Genomic DNA, 19,924 nt, shown 5'->3' with positions numbered 1-19,924 from the left:
GTCCTACATGTTTGCTGCCTCCTGAAGTCTGGGTAGAAGCCTCCCTGGCCCACGGCTCTTGCAGTCTGTGTGTCTGAAGAACTAGCACCGCGTGGATGATGCTGGCTTCTACCACCAGTCCGCACGGTACCCGGCACACTCGGGCCACGGTGAAGCAGCTTCTGAACGGAGGCTGTGAGTGAGCAGGGCACCATGGGGCTCTTTTCAAAGCAGTATCTTGCAAAGGAATTTAGTCTTTTATACCCTTCAGCCTGCAGCGAGTGGGGTCTGACTCTTCCGAGATGCCTTCAAGGTATCATTTCCTGTTGTCCTCAAGCAAAGCAGCTGACTTTATTTGCATTAACCTCTCCAGTAATCAGCAACGCTCCTGTGTGTCAAAGATTCTTGAATATGAACCCAAAAGCATATGCAAAAAAAAAAATAAATAACTTTGACGTCATCAAAATTAAAACTTTCGTGTATCAGAACATTACCGGGTAGCCTGCTCCCAAGTAAATGCCACTGGGCTCTGGGGTTCTCACTTCTCCTTCTGGAGTTAGAGTCCACATCCTTCTTGTCTTGAACCAAATTATAAAAAAGCAGTGGCAAAGTTTATTCAAGACAGCAGAAGTGAAGTGTGGGGGAGAAGCTGGCTCTGTAGAGCGAGCCCAGGTAAAGGGAAAAAGGAGAGAACAAAGCCAAGAGCACGGGCCTCCAGGGATGCCAGCACAGCACTTCGCTGCCTTTCTCTAGGCTGTCCAGAGCTGGAGGAAACCGAGCACTTCATCGTACGGGTCTAGACAGGGCGCTGGATCCCAGGCCTCAGGCTGGTGTCAGGTCTAGGCCACCCCACCGAAGACCTGCTTGAGGTCTTGCAAAAAGTCCATGCATGGAGTTTGGGCACTGATCGGTGCATGTGTCCAGGATCTTGCAGCTAACAGCTCCCACCTACCTCCCGTCTTAAGAGGACACCATCAGGCCACTAAAAATGAAGATGATAAATGAGAGAAACTATGTTCTTTCTTCCTTTTTTTTTTTTTTTTTGGGTACCGGGGATCAAACTCAGGACCTTACATTTGCCAGGCAGGCACTGTGCCGCTGAGCATATCCCAGGTTGGGGAGAAACTATTTTCAAATCATATTCTAATAAAGATGTAGTATCACGAATATATTTTAAAAACTCCTAGGATTCCACAAAAAGTCAAATGACCTGATTACCTGATTACAAAATAGGGAAAAGACTTGAATATATTTCTTAAAAAAAAATACATATACATATACACACACACACATGTACACACACAAATGGTCAAGATGGTGCTTAACAACCATTAGCCACTAGAGAAATGGAAAATCACAAGGAAATGTCACTTTAAATCTTCTAAACAGCTATTTAAAAAAACAAGGACAGTAAAAAATATTTTCCAGGACATGGCACGTCTTGTTGGTAGGAATGTGAAACGGCACAGCTGCGGCATGTCTGGGAGTGCCTCAAAAAGCTAAACACAGAATTAATATTTGACCCACAAAGTCTATTACAGTTTATACTCCCAAAGAACAGAAAACAGGAATTCACTCAAAAACTGGCATTTATGGGTGTGCATTATTCACAGTGAGGTGGAAACCACCCTTGTGACAGCACCGGCAATCGGTAGAGGGATGACTTAGCAAAATGGTCTGTCACCAACATGGAATAAAGTACCCACTATGTTACAGCAGGGAAAAACCCTCGACATGTGAAGTGACAAAGCTGACCTCGTGTGTCATACGATTCCATTTATGTGAAACACCTACGGAGATGAATTTGGAGGCGGCCAGCCAAGGCCTGGCAGGGGCAGCAGGGAAACCTAGTAGGGGGCTTTGCTTCGGGTGTGGAAAAAGTAGAAATAGGTATGACGTTTGCACAACATTATGAAAGTACTAGATGACACAGAATTACATACTTTAAAATGGTTAAAATGAAAAATGAAATTGCTGAAATGGAGCACTTTATCTTGATAAAGTAAATACACACAAATGTACACAAGCCTTAACATATACACACTAATGTAGCAATGGAGAACACAAGTCTAATTTGAAATATGAAAACTTTGGGTTACTTTTTTTTTTTTTTTTTTAAGGATAGGCTCTCAAGAACTAAGTTGCCCAGGCTAGGCTCGACCTTCCTGCCGCAGCCTCCTGAGTAGCTTCAGATTTGCTTTTTAAATACCATTTTTCAGTTAAAGAAACCAAGGCATTTTGGATTTAGGGCTGAGTTTGGGGCTCAGGCATAAGAAAATACTGGAGGCTGGAATGTCCTGCGGTGACAGTAAAAACTGAATCCGAGCAGCAGGAAGAATAACATTAGTATTAATAATTTGCTATCAATAGTATTAGAGCATAACCTAAAGTCTGAGACCCATATGATGAGTGATATACACAAATCAGTCTTTAGACAAAGAAACGAGGCGGAAGGGACGGGTCCTTTCAGAAGGTGACTGTGAGCCCTGTGTGGCAATCCGGCTAGAGCTGCCATGGGGACGCTGGGTAGTGTGTGATACTGGGTTGGAACCCAAGCTTCTGCATCACCGGGCTATGTCCCAGCCTGTCTTTTAAAATTTTGAGATAGGCTTTAAGGTTCCTAGGTGAGACTTGAACACAGATCCTCATGCCCTGCCTTCCTGCTAGAATTGCAAGCATGGGCCACCTGCCTAACGCAATGACCATCTACCACAGGGATTCTTAAGGAGACACCTAGGTGCACATCAGGGCTGACCTGATGCCACAGGACAGCAGGGCTCAAAGGCTGGTGAGGAGGGAGCCCCACCTGGAGAAGGTGGACCTCAGCCTGCATAATTATCAGCTGCACCTCCTCACCTGTGCCGTTTCATAGTGGCCGGACCAGACCCCTGACTCACCAGCCAGTGTTTTGCAACCCATTTCTTGATGGCACACATGAGTGTCTCCCGGGGCTCCCCTGGAACCCGGCCGAAGGCCCCAGGACTGAAGCACTGGGTTCTGGGATTCCTCCCTTTGCACATGTAGACTGAAACGGGGATCAAGGTGCCTCTGATGGAAGTCAGGGCACCCTCTACTGAGTGACTGGATGGCTGTCATCAGAGAGAAGCTGGTGATACCAGGGCCTTGAGGTCCTGGAAGAGAAGGTGCAATCACACTTGGCATCGTCTAACCACGGGCACACAACTCAGGAACTTCCCTAATAGATGGCCAAGTCAGTCCTTCTCAAAACAGTTCAGGTCACAAGAAACAAGGACAGTCTAGGAAACTGTCATGGATTTCAGAGATGAAGGAGACTTGATCACCATGTCAACTGCAGAGGTCAGTGGAGAAACAACATCCGAATACGGTTTCTACTTTCCAAACACTGGACTTTGGGGTGTTTTCCTGAACAAGGGAGGGTGCGTCCTGGGGCTTCACAGCCCTGAGACCAGTGCCAGCAGCAGGGCTGTGTCTGGAGTCAAGGCCAGTGCCCTCAGTGGGAGATCTGGCGGAGGCCACTGGAGCAGACGCAGGGGCCCGAGGGAGGCTTCGGCTGAGGTTCCTGGCAGCGAACCGCGAGCTCGCTGGCTCTCTTCTGCAAAGCTTCACTGCCCAGGTGGCCTGGCAAGCAAAAGGCGGGACAAAGCACAGGTGGGGGAGGGGCCCTGGGGCGGGGTGGCCACAGACAGTGTACTGTGGCCAGCCCAACAGGCCCAGCAGTTACTAGGTCCTACTTGATTTGCAAAACCTCTGAAGCTCATGGTTCTTCCTCATGAACTCCTCTACTACCTCTGACTTTGCTTGTAACTAAGGGGCATCTTGGGCATTTACTCCTTTAGTTTGCTGTGGTCTCCTGAGATTTTTCTGTATAATAGTTTTCATTTTCTATTAATTGGGCCAGTTAGTTTTTCCTCATTTGCCTCAACAGAGAATACAAACATGGTATCATATTTTCCTGAAAATAAAATCAGGTCTTAACTTTTGTTCCAAAAAGATGCAATAGGGTTTATTTTCAGTTTTTTTTTTTTTTTTGTACCAGGGATCAAACCCGTGACTTTGCACTTACCAGGCAAGTGCTTGAGCCACTGAGCTAAATCCCCGGCCCCAAAGGGATTTTTTTTTTTTTTTAAATGTACAAAAATCTAAATTTATTCAAATATAGTCAAGTCATCTCCTGGGACATCAGCGGAACTCTGTAAACCCCAAATTCTGGCTTGAATTTCTTGAGACCCCATTTCCTGTAAAATCACTGGCCCCAGTCTCTCGTGCAGCAAGAGACCCCTTTTTGTCCATGTAGCCTGCTTGTAATCGAGTGTCAGTGATTTATTTATTATTTTTCAAATTCATTTCATTTCAAAGAGAAAAAAGAAGAAAAAAAACAAAAACAAAATTTCAAAGCACGTCAATCAGGGAGCTGTCAGTGATTTTGCGCTGTGAGTTCCTCCCCCATGTTATAGCCTCTTGCAGGATGAGCTTCTCAAAGTGTCCATTAAATTGAATGCTCACTCAGGACAGGCGTGGTGACAAAAATGATGACAGCCGTCTCGCTTTCTCTGACTGCCAACACAAACACCGGACACCCAAAGCTAAATGCCAGTTGTGAGGTCCAGGGTGGTTTTTTCCATGAACCAGAGCTGATCCTCTTTACTCAGATTCGATGTTTGCAAAAATTTATCTCCTGGCTAAGATGTATTTGTGACCCCAAACTCAACACCCTTGGTGCTGCTACAAATGGCGGTGAGAAACCCGAGCTGCCCCTGAGCTGCCCGGGGCTCCTTCCCGGCTCGTCTCCTGGCCCAGCTCGAGCCCCTGACTTCCTTCCTGTCCTCATGAGGACTCCTGAGCCCCTGCCGGCCTGGAAACAAAACCCTTTCAGCGACCTTCTGGAGGGGGGGAGAGGAGCACAGTGAAAGTCAAGGTGCAGGCTTTCACTCTCCTACACGGAGACTCCTTCCAGAGCACATTGATCCTAATACGTCAAGACTAAAAGAGCAAGGAAAGAAAAACCTAGAAAGCATCCAAGGACGTCACTGGGAAGTGTGCCGTGGTTATGGTTTTACCTCTTTATTCCTGACTCATTATTTTGATAAGCTGACACAGATATTTTTCTATTACAAGTAACCCACTTTTTGATTCACGTCAAAATTCATTACTCCTCACGATCTTGATTAAAATACATTACAAAATTCCATCACTAAACAGACTTCTTCTTCACAGGGCTCAGCAAAGTCAGATCGTTGATGCTGTCAGCTGAAGGTGGGAGTCTGCTCTATATGCCGCTCCCTCACATCCAGGGCTCCCAGCCCTCCCAAGTTCTGCCAAGGATGTTGGGGTCCGTCGCCTGGTCCAGCAAGCACCTCACTTGAGTCTCTACTGAAAGTCCACTCTCTGGCTCTCGGGCACGGACATTGTGATCTCTACTTCCCCGAGTGACAGCTATGTAACTCTTAAAGGCGGATGACTGCTCATGGCCCAGAAATAATTCATCACTGGAAAAAGAAAGACATTCTACTAACTAAATAAATAGGTAATAAAAAACAAAGTCACAAAAGTTGAACAAATATGAAAACACACAAATTATTTTTCCTTTGCTGCCTGCATTCCTAGCTACTCTCTCTCATCATTTATGAAACATCTGCAGATCATAGTCTTAAAGTCAAAGATTAGGTTTTAAGTAAAATAAAGCACGAACAGTGGTGCTATTAACATCCATTCTCAAGTTTCAGGGAGATGTGTGCGTTCATTTCTCCTGGGTGTACACCTAGGGTACACATCTGCCGAGTAAGGAACAACTCAAGGGGAAATGTGTGCATTCATTTCTCCTGGGTATACACCTAAGTATACACTGGGGAGATGTGTGCATTCATTTCTCCTCAGTGTACATCTAGAGTATACACTGGGTAGATGTGTGTGTTCATTTCTCCTGGGTGTACATCTAGGGTATATGCTGGGGAGATGTTCTCCTGGGTATACACATAGGGTATACACCAGGGAGATGTGTGTATTCATTTCTCCTGGATGTACATCCAGGGTACACACCTGCTGAGTAAGGAACAACTCTAGGTTTAACATTTTGAAAAACTATCAGGCTATTTCCTATGCAATTGCCCCATTTTCTTTTTATTTTGGTTTTTAGACACAGGGTCTCGGCTTTATAGCTCATCACTGGCCTTGAACTCAGGTTGGCTCAGGCTGGCCTGGAACCCATAGGGATCCTCCTGCCTCAGCTTCTACAGGTGTGTGCCGCCATATCCAGCTAACTGTGCCGTTTCCTGATCCCATGAGCAGGGCATGCGATTCCAGGGTCTCCACGCTCACCCCTGCCGATGGCAGTCACAGCACCCAGTGGGGTGAAGGGCAGCCTGATTTGCGTTTCCCTGATGACCAGTGATGCTGAGCTTTTCAGGTGCTTATCGGCCATGTGTGTAATTTATTTAAAGGAATGTCAGTCTGATTCCTTTGGCCATTTTGAAACTGAGTTATATGTCTTCTTCTTATTGAGTTGTAAGAGCTTTTATATTATTTTGGATATTACTTGCAAGTATTTTCTCCCATTTGGTGGGTTGTCTTTAACTTTCTTTTGCTTTTTTTTTTTTTGGCAGGGCTTGGGACAGGACCCATGTCCTTGCATGCACCACACAACTGATTTCCCAAATCTCTACTCACAGGCTGCTTGCTTGTTTGATCCTATCAAGGCACGAAAGTGTCCTGTGAAGCACAAAAGCCCTGTTCTTTCTTCCCCCAGTACTGGGGACTGAACCCAGGACGTTGGCACTAAGGTCTTGTTAAATCACTAAGTTGCCCAGGCTGGGCTTGAATTTGCAATCCTCTTGCCTCAGCCTCCAAGAGTACAGGGATAATAGGTATGTGCCACAATATCCAGCACCCCTATGGTTTTTTCCTACATTTTAAAATATTCTAAAAGAAAATGTAAAGGTCAGCCCAAGTTTGCCATACTTTTGTGCTGTGCCCCTAGGGTCAGTGCCTTAAAAAGGACAAAAGCCAACTTAAAGCCCAAGTCTCCTCACATAGGTAACAACATTATGGAACCATGCTGTCTTTCTGTTGGTGCAGCCTGTCCTGGGACCTGTGCACGGCACGGGCAGGCACAGCTCTGAGGCACAGGCTTTACCCGGCCATGGAGAAGCTGGCCTCTAAGTGAGGACAGGCTAAGTGTGGTGGTGCAAACCTGTGAGCCCAGTGCTCAGGAGGCTGAGGCAGGAAGATTGCTGTGAGTGTGAGGCCACCCTGAGCTACACAGTGAGTTCCAGATCAGCCTGCACTGCACAGTGAGACCCTGCCTCAGTCCTAGGCAGCCAGGACAGTCACACCACTGCCACAGGCCCAAAGCGCTCACTGGGTACATGCAGTGTATCAGTTCTTCATGAAACAGCATCCTGGCGCTGTTTGCTTTTTCTACAAATAATCTTACCAAGTAATCACAGCGGGGTTGGCACCTGCTAACTTTCTTTTGCTGTAACATATTTTCTGTAGGGGATACCAATTTTTTTCAGTTACGTTTACTTTTTGAATCCATGATCCTCCTTTTTTCAGCATTTTCTGTTCGAAATTCTAAAGAAAAGAACATGACTTTATTTATTGCAACAATATATACAATCACATTCAAATACATTAAATCAAGTAACGATCCTAAACCATCTGCGCTGGGATCGGCCCTGTTGCCTGCACCCCAGCACCACAGGCTTGTGGGCTGCAGAGCTCTTGGGCTGCATGCTGGGCGCCCTTCAGACTTCCAAGGGCACTGTCTTTATCAGCAAGAAAGAGTGCATGTGGAGTAGGTTTAAACCCAAAGTGTGTCAGAGAGAGAAGCGACCCACCAATCACTAGCAGGTCCACATTCCCACTTGCAGTTAGAAACAGACCGCATGAAGTCTCAGCTTTCCCCAAACAGAGTCTTTGTCTCTTACCAAGTTTTCAGGCTAAGGGATCCCAAATGTTAATTTTGAGGAATCCGGTACAAAATGATGCAAATATTCAGTGAATGCAACCTGACACATTTTTACTATGTAACTAGAAACACGGAATCAAACTCTGGAGCACCTCAATAAAAACGATGCACAGGAAAACCTACCTTCCAGTCGAAGGACGGCTCCCGCACGAAGACATCCATGGTGTTGGTGAGCAGGTCGGCGTCTGAGCGGAAGGCCCTCAGCGCGTGCACCATGATGCTGTACATAAGGCCCGTTTCTTTCATTGGTAACATCAGATTGATAAATTGGCGGGTTAGACGAAAAGGCATCAACTCAGGGATCTGCAAGAACTAAACCAGAGAAAAGAATGCGTCCCAGAAGGAGCTACGTTAGGGCAGTCAGGTCGGCACGCACCTGTGCCAACCCCAGCTTGTGTGGAGCCACAAACCTGCGGATGAAGATGTGCCTAGGAAACACGCAGGAGTGAATGGCACAGAAAAGCCTGGTCTCAAGTCTGCCGCGAGATATCTTAATTACAGGGTTCATAAACTCTGTCAAGGCCTCTGTTTATATGGAAATGCATTTTATTCCTGACGATTACACAAGATATCACTGCACCTCGCATGAGCTGCCTAAACAAGCCTAAGATGAGGCTGAGCTTTTTTTTGTCAGATTTAAGGACCATAACAAAAATCAACCTAATAAATCATTTCTTTTTTAAAAACTATTCATTTTTAGAAGGTGCTATATAAACAGGGATGGGGGAAGGAGGAGGGATAACGCATGCTTATAATCCCAGCACTTAGGAGGCTGAGGCAGGAAGAGTGCTTCAAATTCAAGGTCAGCCGGGCTTACATAGTGAGTTCAAGGCCAGGCTCAACTACATAGTAAGACTGTCTCAAAAATCCAAAAAACAAGCTGGGGATGTAGCCCAGGAGCACAAGTGCCTGCCTGGCAAGTACAAGGTCCTGGGTTCAATTTTTGATTCTCCCCTCCCCGCCCAAAGAAGTCCAGAAAACAAAGAACAAAGTGTTGCAAAGCTGTGTGATGATCCTACACTAGCCAAGAGGAGTAAGCAAACCCACCTGGGTGGCCGATCCGAATGCATGCCCAAAATCAATCCCGATCACACCGCCGGTCTCCATGGACACCATGAAATTGCTCAAGTGCCTGTCTCCGATGCCAAGGAGCCAGTGGCTGACACACAGCAGTGCGTGCGAGGTAGAGAAGTGGGAGCGGAGAGCCAGAAAGGCCTCTGGGCCAGTGCTCATCTTCACGAAGGCCCGTCTGGGAGAGAGAGGCCGCGTGTCAGGGCTGGGCTCTGGAACGAGCCCCGGCGTCCCATGCAGGGACTGGATCAGAGGCACCGGGTGATTTGGCTGGAGTCAGATCACTGGGCCCACCTGGAGGTACCTCTCCCCGCTGGTTCCTCCCTCTGCTCCCTGCTTGTCGGGAGGTGAACGATTTTCCTCCCCGCTGGCCTTCTACCATGCTGCTGCTGCCCTGGAGCCCGAAAGCATGAGCCAAAACAAACCGCTGCTCCTGCAAGCTGGGGTGTCAGGGGTTTTGGCCCAGTGGTAAGAAAGTAACTAAGATGCCCTGTGTGGTCTTCACCACACTCTGGAGATATCTGTGAAGTTGCAAGCATACTTACTTTAGGAGATCAGCAGGCACTTTGCTTTCTCTTTTTCTAAAAGCCATGACTGTTTCTGTGCGGTTAGCATTGCTGTGATTTAATGATAAAAACATCTCAGAACAAATTTCTTACAACATTAAATAAAAATTCTAACTCTTATTTATACTGAAGTTTGAGTATGACATAACTAGGTCTTGATGTGCTCTTCAAGGCAAAATTTCCTAAGAACCAGAAGTACTGAGAAGAATAACTGATCCAAGGGAAACCAAAACTTACTTATACATTGGCACGTATCTCCCTTCGTCATGCTTTCCTGGCATTTTGGCCAGCCATTCTTTATAGTCCATCATTGGTGCTTTGGTAGAGTTACTAATAAGAAGAAAAAAGGGACCCAGAATTAGGGAGGCAGTCAGCCTTACATAATTTTAGAGGCAAAGACCACCAAGAGTTCATTGAGAAATAAAAGAGACAGAGAAAAATACACACAACTTTAATTCATGGTCAGTGTTAACATCAAACCCATGGTTCTTCGGATCTAGAGTTTCAATGTGCCATGATTCATTCTTCATTATTCCAAAAGAAACCCAGGCAATTTTCTATGCAAAAATTCAGGCACAAAACAATCACATACAATAAATTTCCTGCTTTACACAGAAGCATAAAATGAGCTAAACATAAGCATCAGTGACCCAGGTGTGACTCTAAAACTGATCCAGAAATGCTTCCCAGGTGACTGGACTGCATAGGACTACACTGAGCAGTGGCAAAGGGAAAGCCTGTGTGTCTCCTGCTGGAGACGGATAAAGCCTCTTTGTATGCGTATGTAGAGCACAGCTGGCTCCTTCTTTGATGGTTTAGTATGTAGACACACATGCAATCCAGCACGAAGCATTTTCTTAAAAGACAATGGATGCTTAACTTGAAACCTGTGAAACTGGGTCTAATGATGGTTTCTGGATCAAGGCAGTATCTGGCCAAATGTGGTTTTTGTAACTTTTGGCCACTTGTGGCTTAGTGACAAAAGCCTAAACAAGTTTTCCTTATAACAAACAACCCCAAAACTAAAGACAATAATTTTTTTTAAAAAATGCAACTTAGAAGTCACTCATTTAAACTAATTGTTTCCCTGAATTATTACTAAGTTAAATTCACAAACAGAGTAAAGTACTTTCATCTGAATTCTCTCCTCTAAATTTCCCCGAGGTGATCTTGCTATGTGGCCTGGGCTGAGCGATAGCCCCCGAGGTTGGACCGCAGGTGGAACCCAGGGCACCAGGCTCTCTCCTCCACATTTTAACAGGGTCAAAACTCCTAGCTGTGAAACTGCAACGCGTTAAGTTAAGGAAAAAGTAGCAGTCTCTTCAGTAAGATGAGCTTAAAGTGCCTTGTTTTAAGAAGGAGCAGGAGCCGGCAGTACCTACTCTCTCTCCACATAGGGACCATGCTGTACCCACCGTCCCTATGTTCACCTCTCTTGATTTGCAGGTCGCCTCCTCACAGGAGGCTAGGGCCTAGGCCAGGACACCCTTCGGGAGACGGAACCCACAGCACCGGGTGAGATCTGGGACTGTGATGCCAGGAAGCTGTGCTTGCCAGCTTTCTGGCTTTTAGGGAAGTGAGTGGCTCAGCGCTCAAACATCTAGAAGTAGAAGTGGACAGGCTTTGATCCCTGGCAACACGGCTTAAAAACAGAAAAGAAAGGTGGCAAACTCTCCTGTTCACTGTAACCGGGGAACGTGGGTTTCATGATAATATGCTTAATTTTATGGAAACTGATCCTTACTGATGAAAATACTGCTCCTACTTAAATACCTCCAGGACAGAAGGATAGCACCAGTTCCCCTTCTTTCACCCTACGTCTGTCACCAAAACCTATCAACTCTGCCTCCAACATGTCTTTTATCACATTGTCCTTATTTTTGTTTAGAGAAGCAAATTTAAAAAATTTTTGTTCACAAAAACAAATTACAAAATCTGATAAAAAAAAAACACACATTCATCACAGAAAAAGTACAAAACAGAGAAAAGGACAAAGAAAAGTATGAAGCATGACTTCAAATTTGTCAGTAATAATCTAGCTACACCATCTATGGCTGGGTGACACACGATGAAATTCTCATCTCTCTCGACCTCAGCTGCTTCTCTGTGCAGAAATGATAATACTTACCTTGGAGGTTGCTGTAAGAAGCAGTTCATATACATTAAGAACTAGAAGAATGCCGTGCACAGGGAAAAGAGTTGCAGATCTATTATCTATTTATTTTTCTTTCCTTCAAGACTTTTTCTCCAAAGTTAACTCTTGAATAAAAAATTGTAAAATGTGCAACCTCTGATTAGTGCCTATACGCCGTTTAGTTTAGTTATCCAGCCAGATGCGGATTAAAGGCTCGGTCAGGGTAAAGATTTCAGAGCACCAGTTCCCGGGCCCCGCCGTAGCACAGGAGTGGGGAGTAGAGGAGAGAGCGCCCAAACGGATGCCTGATCGAGGCGGGTGGGTGATTCAGACAGGAGCAGGCTGGGGGTGGCTGGCACCCGGGAAGCAGCACTCGGCTTCACACTACCTTGTGTAAGCTTCCTTTTCCTCCTGGGACATGTTGTTCAAAAGAAATTCCTTCAAGGTAAAAGTATTTTCAATCCATTCAATTAGTCCCAATCTGAAAAGGAACATAAAGTTCATGAATACATGCAAACTCCAGTTGCTCTTTATTAGAAAAAAGTGCTCTGAGATTTGTTCGGTTGCTGAGCTCTTGCTTCCCCGCAGAGGTCTTTTGTGAGTCCAGGTGAGTACTCCGCTTGTGGGGTCTAGGCACTGACACAGGCAGCGCCTCCCAACCTCACCGGGGACAGTCACACCAGGGCCCCCCTCCCCCACCCCAGGGCTCGGTCCCCACACACATCTGTTCATGCTGCACCTGGAGGTCATGGGCACCACGCGGTACGTCTTCAGCCCCATGCTTCTCTGACTGCAGGCTGCATCACGGGAGAGGATGACGTTCATGACCTCAAAGAGCTGCTCGATGCGCTGGTCCTGCCGAAGGTCCTCGCCGCCCTTCACGAGGAAAGGGTACTCCTTCTCATCGTGGCCTCGGATGACAATGCGCTTCGGTCTTCGGATAGAAGTCATTACTTTTACCTTCATAAAGTAAGAAAATATTTTAAGTATGGTCAACTAGTTCATTATCACTGTCAAAAGGGGAAAGTAAGCCTGGTTGCATGCATTCCTCAGAGTGGACTCTGCAGACACAGCCAGGTGCAGAACACAGAGAACCCGGGCCAGCAGAGTTTAAAGCCAGCAAAACATTTCTGCTACCTGTTCATGCCCAGATGTGTGCCCATGGAAATATAACCTTCCTGGTTCTAAATAACTGCTTACAAAGTGCATATCCTTAGCAATAAGCAATATCTCAAATGAAGACATTCTGTAATAGGTTAACTCTTACATATTTTATATTAGACAATAGTTTATTCTTTATCATATCCTTAAAAAGTGTTAAACACTGGAGCCATTATATTAAAAAATTCAGTCAATTGAAAAACTGGAAAACTCCATACAATTTAAGAAGTTAATTATCCCTGCCTTAGTAGAGATAAATACATTTTCAAGCCTGAAGAGCGACACACAATACACCAACAGTCCTCACCATGAGAATGGGAGTGGGTCATAGAATCTCACACCTACCCGCTCATCAAACCCGGAGATCCGTGCGTGGTATTCAGGCAAAGGCTTTCCCCTGCCGTGATACTGACCTAAAGTAAACCACAAAGTTTATTAGGTACAGCTATGACAGGACCTGTGTATTTTAAAATGTATCTGTTGCTGAGCATGGTGGCGCATACCTGTAATCCCAGTGCTTGGGAGGCTATGGCCATGAGTTCAAGGCCAATCTAAACTACACGGCAAGACCCTATCTCAAAAACAAATCAAATTAAAACATATGTTGATCTAATTTAAAAAACTCTCATCTATATGCAAAAATGTTACCAAAAATTGTTGTTTTAAAAATAAAAGGCCGGGAGAGAACCACCAGCGGCTCCTAAAATCCGCTTGATGTTGGAACTTAGGATGCTGGGAAGCCAAGCAAGCAGCTCACCTCCCTGGTAAGTGGCTGCGGTGTGGCAGACAGCAGCCCTTCCAGGGGGAGAACCACCGGCAGCTCCTGAGATCTGCGCCATGTTGGAACTTAGGACCCTGGGAAATCAAACAAGAAGCTCACCTCCCTGGTAAATGGCTTCGGTATGGCAGACTGCAGCCCTTCCAGGGGGAGAACCACCAGTGTCTCCTGAGATCCACGCCATGTTGGAACTTAGGATGCTGGGAAACCAAGCAAGCAGCTCACCTCCCTGGTAAGTGGCTGTGGTGTGGCAGGCTGCGGCCCTTCCAGGGGGAGAACCACCAGTGTCTTCTGAGATCCACACCATGTTGGAACTTATGAAGCTGGGAAACCAAGCAACCAGCCTGCCTCCCTGCTAAGCAATAGTGAATCTTCTGGAACACAGCCTAGAGTCAAACATCCCACTTCCCCAACCCTCCTTCTCCTGTCTGCTCATTAGCAAATGGGAACCAGAAATCTGAGCATCTCTTGGGAGGCTGACCATAGCAAATAAGGAGGATTTCCTTCTACCATCTTTTTGAAGGTAAGTATTTTTATTACTGTTTTGCTCTATTCTGATTAATGGTACTGCTCTATTCAATATTCTGTTTTGGTAAGTTCTATAGTGTTCTGTATTTCATTTTATTTTGATATACATGATTGAAAGAACAACTATTGTAAAGATAACGAAATATACTGTGATACCTATTACTGTTATCTCAGTAACCTGCTGTGAAGTTCTGTACCAATTTCACTGTACGATCTTAGTTGGCTTTATTCTGTCTTGTTCTGTTGTATTTTACTACTTTCAAAATAAAATTTAAAAAATAAAAATAAAGGGCCTTGGCTGGCACCCAGAGGTATGCCTGCTGCCCCAGCAACCTGGACAGCCAAGGAGGAGAATGGCTTGACCCCAGGGGTTCCAAGCCAGGCAGGGTCACATGGTGAGACCCTGACTCAAAAAAAACGTTCCAAAGATGCTAGTTAGTACAGTAGTTTTCAATTTGTCCAATTAATGGAAGTCAGCATCCTAATTTAAAAGACAAGCTCCAAAAAATAAAGTAAAAGAAAAGACAAGCTCCAAACAGAAAAAATAATGCAATGACCTGGAACACTGCATTATTCTAAGGCAGGCACAATTAGACTTAAATACTTTCCGTGAACCTGACTGAAAGCAGCTGCACAGCCACAGCTGCACAGTAGTGAAGAAAAGTGATGCCCAAACACACTTTTTCATATATTCACTGGAATGAGAACATGAATAAACAGATTAATTTTTTTTCCTTCTGGCAAATTCCAGGGTGAAGAACAGAGAATTAGCCTAGGTTTCCTGTGAAGAATTGTGCCTGTATGCCAGGTCTGCTGGTGTAAGCCTGTAATCCCAGGACTTGGGTCAGGATCAGTGCCCCAAGTCTGAGGCCAGGCTGAGCTACACAGTTAATGTGAGGCCAGCCTAAACCACACAGCAAAATCTTGTCTCAAAAAATAGAAGCAAAACAAAACCAAAACAGAATAAAGAAGAACAAAAAGAATGGACATATTATGCTTTTTTTTTTTTAACGTCTGGTCAACTTGGTACATCTCTCAATCCTTAATTCCACAAATCCCTTCTTCTCTGTAGGTCAGTCACTTCCATTAATTGGTCCCTTTAAAAGGGACCAACACATACACACCAGGAAATGGTATTATATTTTTAAAGAAAACATACTCGGGAGCAAAGTATGAGTGTGCTCAGAGGAAATCTATGATTGCTGCTTATCATAAATAACAAATGAAAATCTGAACACTTGTCATAATCAGAAATATTTAAAAACTACTATCTCATTAGCCATTTAGAAAAGTGTATTAATTCTTAGTAATTATGGATTTTCCTTGTGATTAAAAATAAATAGTGGAGTTTAAAATTCTGAGAAAAGAAAAAAAGACAGCGGTCCGGAAGCGGCATCACCGTCTCAGCAAACCACAGCCCTCGCTGCTGTGCTGGTCCCACTCACACTGCTTCGCCCGAGCTGGCTGGGGTTACTCACCAGGGACCTCCAGCTCATCTCTCAGGAACTCCACCTTGAACTCACTCATCCAGGGCGAGAACTCCTTCAGGTTCCCTGGAGGCTTCGCGTCTTTCTTCATTTTAAAAAGCAGTGTGTCCACGATGGCGTTAAAGTCTCTAAGCTTCATTTTAAGCAGCTCAGAACCTGCCTTCCCGAAGTGCTTATCAAATTCCTTGCCAAAGGCCTGAAATTAATAATAAGTTACTATACAGAGGGGTTAGAACTTTGGAAAGGCTCTCAGCTTGTGCATTTTCTTAACAAATAAGTGCCCAACTACACAGGTTTCTTCTGTGCTTTTAGGACTGACACTTTCACTTCCCTGGAGGACTTCAGCACTCTGGACCGCCTGGGCCAGCCTTCTGTCTGTGGCGTGTGCTCCTTCGGAAGCTCGTGGTTAGAATGATTTTATAAGAATTTATGCTGTAAGTTCTAATAAGGATTTCCAGAATTTGGCAAGGTTGATTTCATTCTGTCCATTGTCTAGTTCTAAATTTACATCATTATGATAACATGAATCATTACGAACAAAGTTTAAAACAAAGTAAATAGCTCAATAAACTTGAATAGCCCATAATTCATTTGAGTTCAAGAGAAAAATATATGAATGCTACTTTCTCAATAATGTGCTAAGACATTATGTTGGATCAAAATTCAGAATAAACATTATTTAGTTAATTTATATTCTAAAAACAATTATTGTTAGAAGTACTTTACCTTGGGATACATAATTTTTTTCTTTGCATTAGTCTTAAATATTGACTTAAATGCTAATCCTGCTATAAATAAAAATAAAACAAATCTAAGAGTATGACTATCAGTAACTTAACAGCTGTCAAGATTTCCCAGATCGTGTCACTCATTTTGGAGCTAATTCCATAATACAAATCTTGTATACAAGAACTGTCTGCTCTATTTTAAGACAATTCAGTATAAGAAAATTGACAAAAACAGATTTCTTCCTCGATCTCTAAATGAATTAAAAGTATATGAACAACTGGTTCTTTAATGTACATGGAATATTTAGCTATTCCAAACGTAATTAGCAGTACCACATTTGAAAGGCACCATGTCCTTAAGCACCCTCTGAAGTGAGGCAATTTTGGTTGGTTACTGTTTAATTTAATGAGAATTATTAGTTGGTTTGGTCTGATGCAAAAGTTCTGGATAAATTTTTTTCAAAGTACAAAAGTTAATCTCCAAAACGTCCCATGCTCTGCCTGACAGGAACCATGGAACATCTCTGCACCACACTGCTGTCCCTGAGCAAGGGTCCAGTGCAGCTATGCTCAGCGGCAGCTGGGAAGAACACCGTCCGTGCTGACATATTTTAGGGCACGCAGAGACAGTGGCCATAAACTCAAGGAATAAGGCGCAGTCTTCCCTGGGGGCTGCACGAAGTTTTCCAAGTGAGGACTTGCTCAGTCTGGCCAAGAGACCAGGCATCGGAGGGGAGGGCAGGGCAGGGCAGAGCAGGGCAGGGCAGGGAGGCTGCAGGACACAGGGAGTGCGGGGACGAAAGCTCTCCACAAGGGGACTCTGGTCCTTGTGTGGAGCCATGGGATCCTCTCTTGCTCCAATGTTCCTGGGCAAGTCGCTTACTTTTCACTCTGGCTTCTCTGGCCTGTGAGCCACCTCCAGCCCGTGGCCTGCTTTTATAAACAGTGTTTTGCTGGATGCGGCCACCCAGGCCTATCTGGAGCTGCCCTTGCACGATGACAGCATGAGCGAGTGCTGGTGACCAGAGGTGGGCATGGCCTGCAAAGCTGAACTGCTGGCCCTGTCTACAAAGCACCTAGGTCATGGGTTTATCAAAAACAGAAAAACGATACTTTTCCAGAGTCGGTATTCTGTAACAATAAATGCGAACCCATCAGTTCTAAGCACAATTAACTCCTCCATTTAATCAGTTTCTGTCCGGAGACCCTTGCATAATCAAGAGCCAGCAGCACACATATAGTATGATGTGAAGCCCAGTATATGTCTACCAGCCAAACAGCAGCTCATCACTTATCTTCGCTCTCAGCACTATTCCCAGTCACACTCGGGCGGCAGGTGGTCCTAGATCTCCCTACAGTCACACCTTTGGGAACCCAACCTGCTGCAGGTAGGAGTAACCCACTAAGAGCAATCCTGACATACCAAAATTACTTACCTCATTAAAGACGCTTATTTCATAGTAACCAGCATAATAATTATTAAATACAAGGCACAAATAAAATCCCCGCTGTAAATGTAAGTCAGGAGATAAAGACCAACGTGGTTTTCTATTCCACACAAGAACTGAAAATGTATCTCCCTACACGCAGCATGTGTGGCATTACTCTCAAGAGCTAAAAAGTGGAAATAATAATTAAAATATGGTATGTCCAGAGTGGGACAATATTTAGCAATCAAAAGGAACAGAGTGTTAAGTCAGGCGACAATGTGGCTGAACTCTGAACACATTACACTAAATAAAACCAGCCAGGTACACACTGTACAATTTCTTTCATACAAAAAGTCTCCAAAGGCCAATCCTTACGAGACAGAAAGTAGTTTCATGGCTGGCAGGAGCCGGAGGTGGTAAGAGTGAGGAGCTGTGAATGGGCATGGGGTTACTTCTGGCGGTGATAAAAACCCTCTAAAATTGATGTATTTTCTCAAGCCAATATTCAAGTCATTCTGAGAATTAAAAATACTAAGCCATACATAACCTTCAGATCTCAGAATGTGAACATGAACAATGTAACAAAGAAAGCCTAGAGGTTTTACCCACCGACCTAGCTACTACTATCTGACCTAAACAGGTCTTCTCTACCTCACTTACAGATTCAACAGACATTTTAACATCAGAACCATTAGCAGGCCTTGAATGCACATAATGATCTTCCCGTGCTTCTGCTACCACAAAGGCAGGGCAACTGTCCATACCTCAATAAACCTCCTCCTGAAGGGGCCCAGGCCTGGGGCCTGTGGGTTGCCCAAGGCTGCATGCATCTTTCTATACAAGTTTTCAATATTTCTTTTATTGACAGGGTTTCTTCCTAGTTCATCTCTTACATCAGCAACCCAGTCCTGTACAAAATAAATAAGTAAATAAATAAAAGAAAGAAAGAAATAAGAATTATGTCCAAGTTTGCTTGTATAAGTATTTTGAGACAGGGTCTTGCTTTGTAATGAAGGTTGGCCTCAAACTCATGGCAATCCTCCTGCTTCAGCCCTCTGAGTGCTGGGATTACAAGCATGTACTACCTATAACTGGTACAAATTGTTTTACGTGTCAAAAGCTGTTCTGTTACCTTAAAGAGCAGATCAGGATTAGAGAGCTGATCCAGGGCATTAATAAAATCTTGAATTACTCCTCCTTGATCCAACTTACTTTTGATCCTATAAAAAATATTTACCAGATTTAAGTAACCAAACATCTTCCAAAGATCAAGGTCTGTTACACACACACACCCACCCACACACACACAATGTATATAGTACAGAAAAGCATATAGATATATGTACGTAATACCAACTACACAGTCTAAGGAAGGAGCAATTTCAGAATTCCACCCAACATGAGATGAAGTAGAAAATCTCTCAAGAGGTGAAAGGAGATCTTGCTACAGATGTAGACATTTTGAGGTATATGATTTGAAATACACATTTTCTGAAGTTACCAAAGAAAAATTACTTACTTGACATATTTGTTTCACATGTTTTTGTCTCCATTTAAAAAAAAAACAATCCTATCACAGTAGACTCTGTTCAGACAGAGTGTCACGTCAGGCAGGTGTGTAGAAACTGACACACCAGGCCTTGCTAAGCTTCATTCCACATTCCCTCCAAAGCAAAGCACCCAAAATAATGAGGCAAATCAGCCCATGATGAAACTCGTTTCTTAAAGGGGAGTATGTGGAGAACACCAGGCATTTTGCAAAGCGTTCTTGCAAAAGTCACACCATTGCCCGTTATGTCAACAGCTCCTACTCAGAATCAGCTGATGAAGTGAAGGGGCATGGGTCCCTGCTCAAAGGGGCTTCTTGTGTATTTTAAGTTAAAGGATGGTTTCAAGGACTGATTACCAAAAGCACCTCATCCAGTCTGTCTCAGCCAACATTATTATGAGCATAAAGGCAAGAGCTAAAAGGATCAAATGGAAACAAAGGGATTGAAGGGACTGAAGGGAGGAGAAGAGACTGGGGAAAAAGAGGAACCAAAAAATACCACATACAGATACAAATTCCCTATGATGAATGTGATCATTGTGTATATCTAAAATGTACCAATCAA

The 19,924-nt window shown here is 44.4% G+C and overlaps 1 protein-coding gene across 5 annotated transcripts in view; it reads right to left on the bottom strand.

Moving 5' to 3' along the window:
* Positions 1 to 5,006: 5,006 nt before the first annotated feature.
* Positions 5,007 to 19,924, bottom strand: part of Prkdc (protein kinase, DNA-activated, catalytic subunit) — a 169,808-nt gene continuing 154,890 nt past the window's right edge. For 4 of the 5 annotated variants that reach the window (XM_013148466.2, XM_063258530.1, XM_063258531.1 and 1 more), the window contains 12 exons: positions 18,943 to 19,030; positions 18,575 to 18,718; positions 15,644 to 15,848; positions 13,205 to 13,272; positions 12,438 to 12,658; positions 12,087 to 12,179; positions 9,802 to 9,894; positions 9,544 to 9,615; positions 8,975 to 9,176; positions 8,051 to 8,239; positions 7,391 to 7,530; positions 5,007 to 5,447 (listed from right to left, as the gene is read on the bottom strand). In XM_013148466.2, the coding sequence (XP_013003920.2) occupies positions 5,243 to 5,447; positions 7,391 to 7,530; positions 8,051 to 8,239; positions 8,975 to 9,176; positions 9,544 to 9,615; positions 9,802 to 9,894; positions 12,087 to 12,179; positions 12,438 to 12,658; positions 13,205 to 13,272; positions 15,644 to 15,848; positions 18,575 to 18,718; positions 18,943 to 19,030 (1,720 nt within the window). In that variant the 3' untranslated portion in view covers positions 5,007 to 5,242. Of the gene's footprint in view, positions 5,448 to 7,390; positions 7,531 to 8,050; positions 8,240 to 8,974; positions 9,177 to 9,292; positions 9,439 to 9,543; positions 9,616 to 9,801; positions 9,895 to 12,086; positions 12,180 to 12,437; positions 12,659 to 13,204; positions 13,273 to 15,643; positions 15,849 to 18,574; positions 18,719 to 18,942; positions 19,031 to 19,924 lie in introns of those variants that run through there. The other variant, XM_063258533.1, reaches the window with a different exon arrangement.

This window comes from Cavia porcellus, unplaced genomic scaffold (assembly GCF_034190915.1).
Source record: "Cavia porcellus strain 051 isolate PalLab524CR breed Dunkin Hartley unplaced genomic scaffold, mCavPor4.1 scaffold_11, whole genome shotgun sequence".
Lineage (NCBI taxonomy): Eukaryota > Metazoa > Chordata > Mammalia > Rodentia > Caviidae > Cavia > Cavia porcellus.
This window is presented reverse-complemented; position numbering and strand designations above follow the sequence as displayed.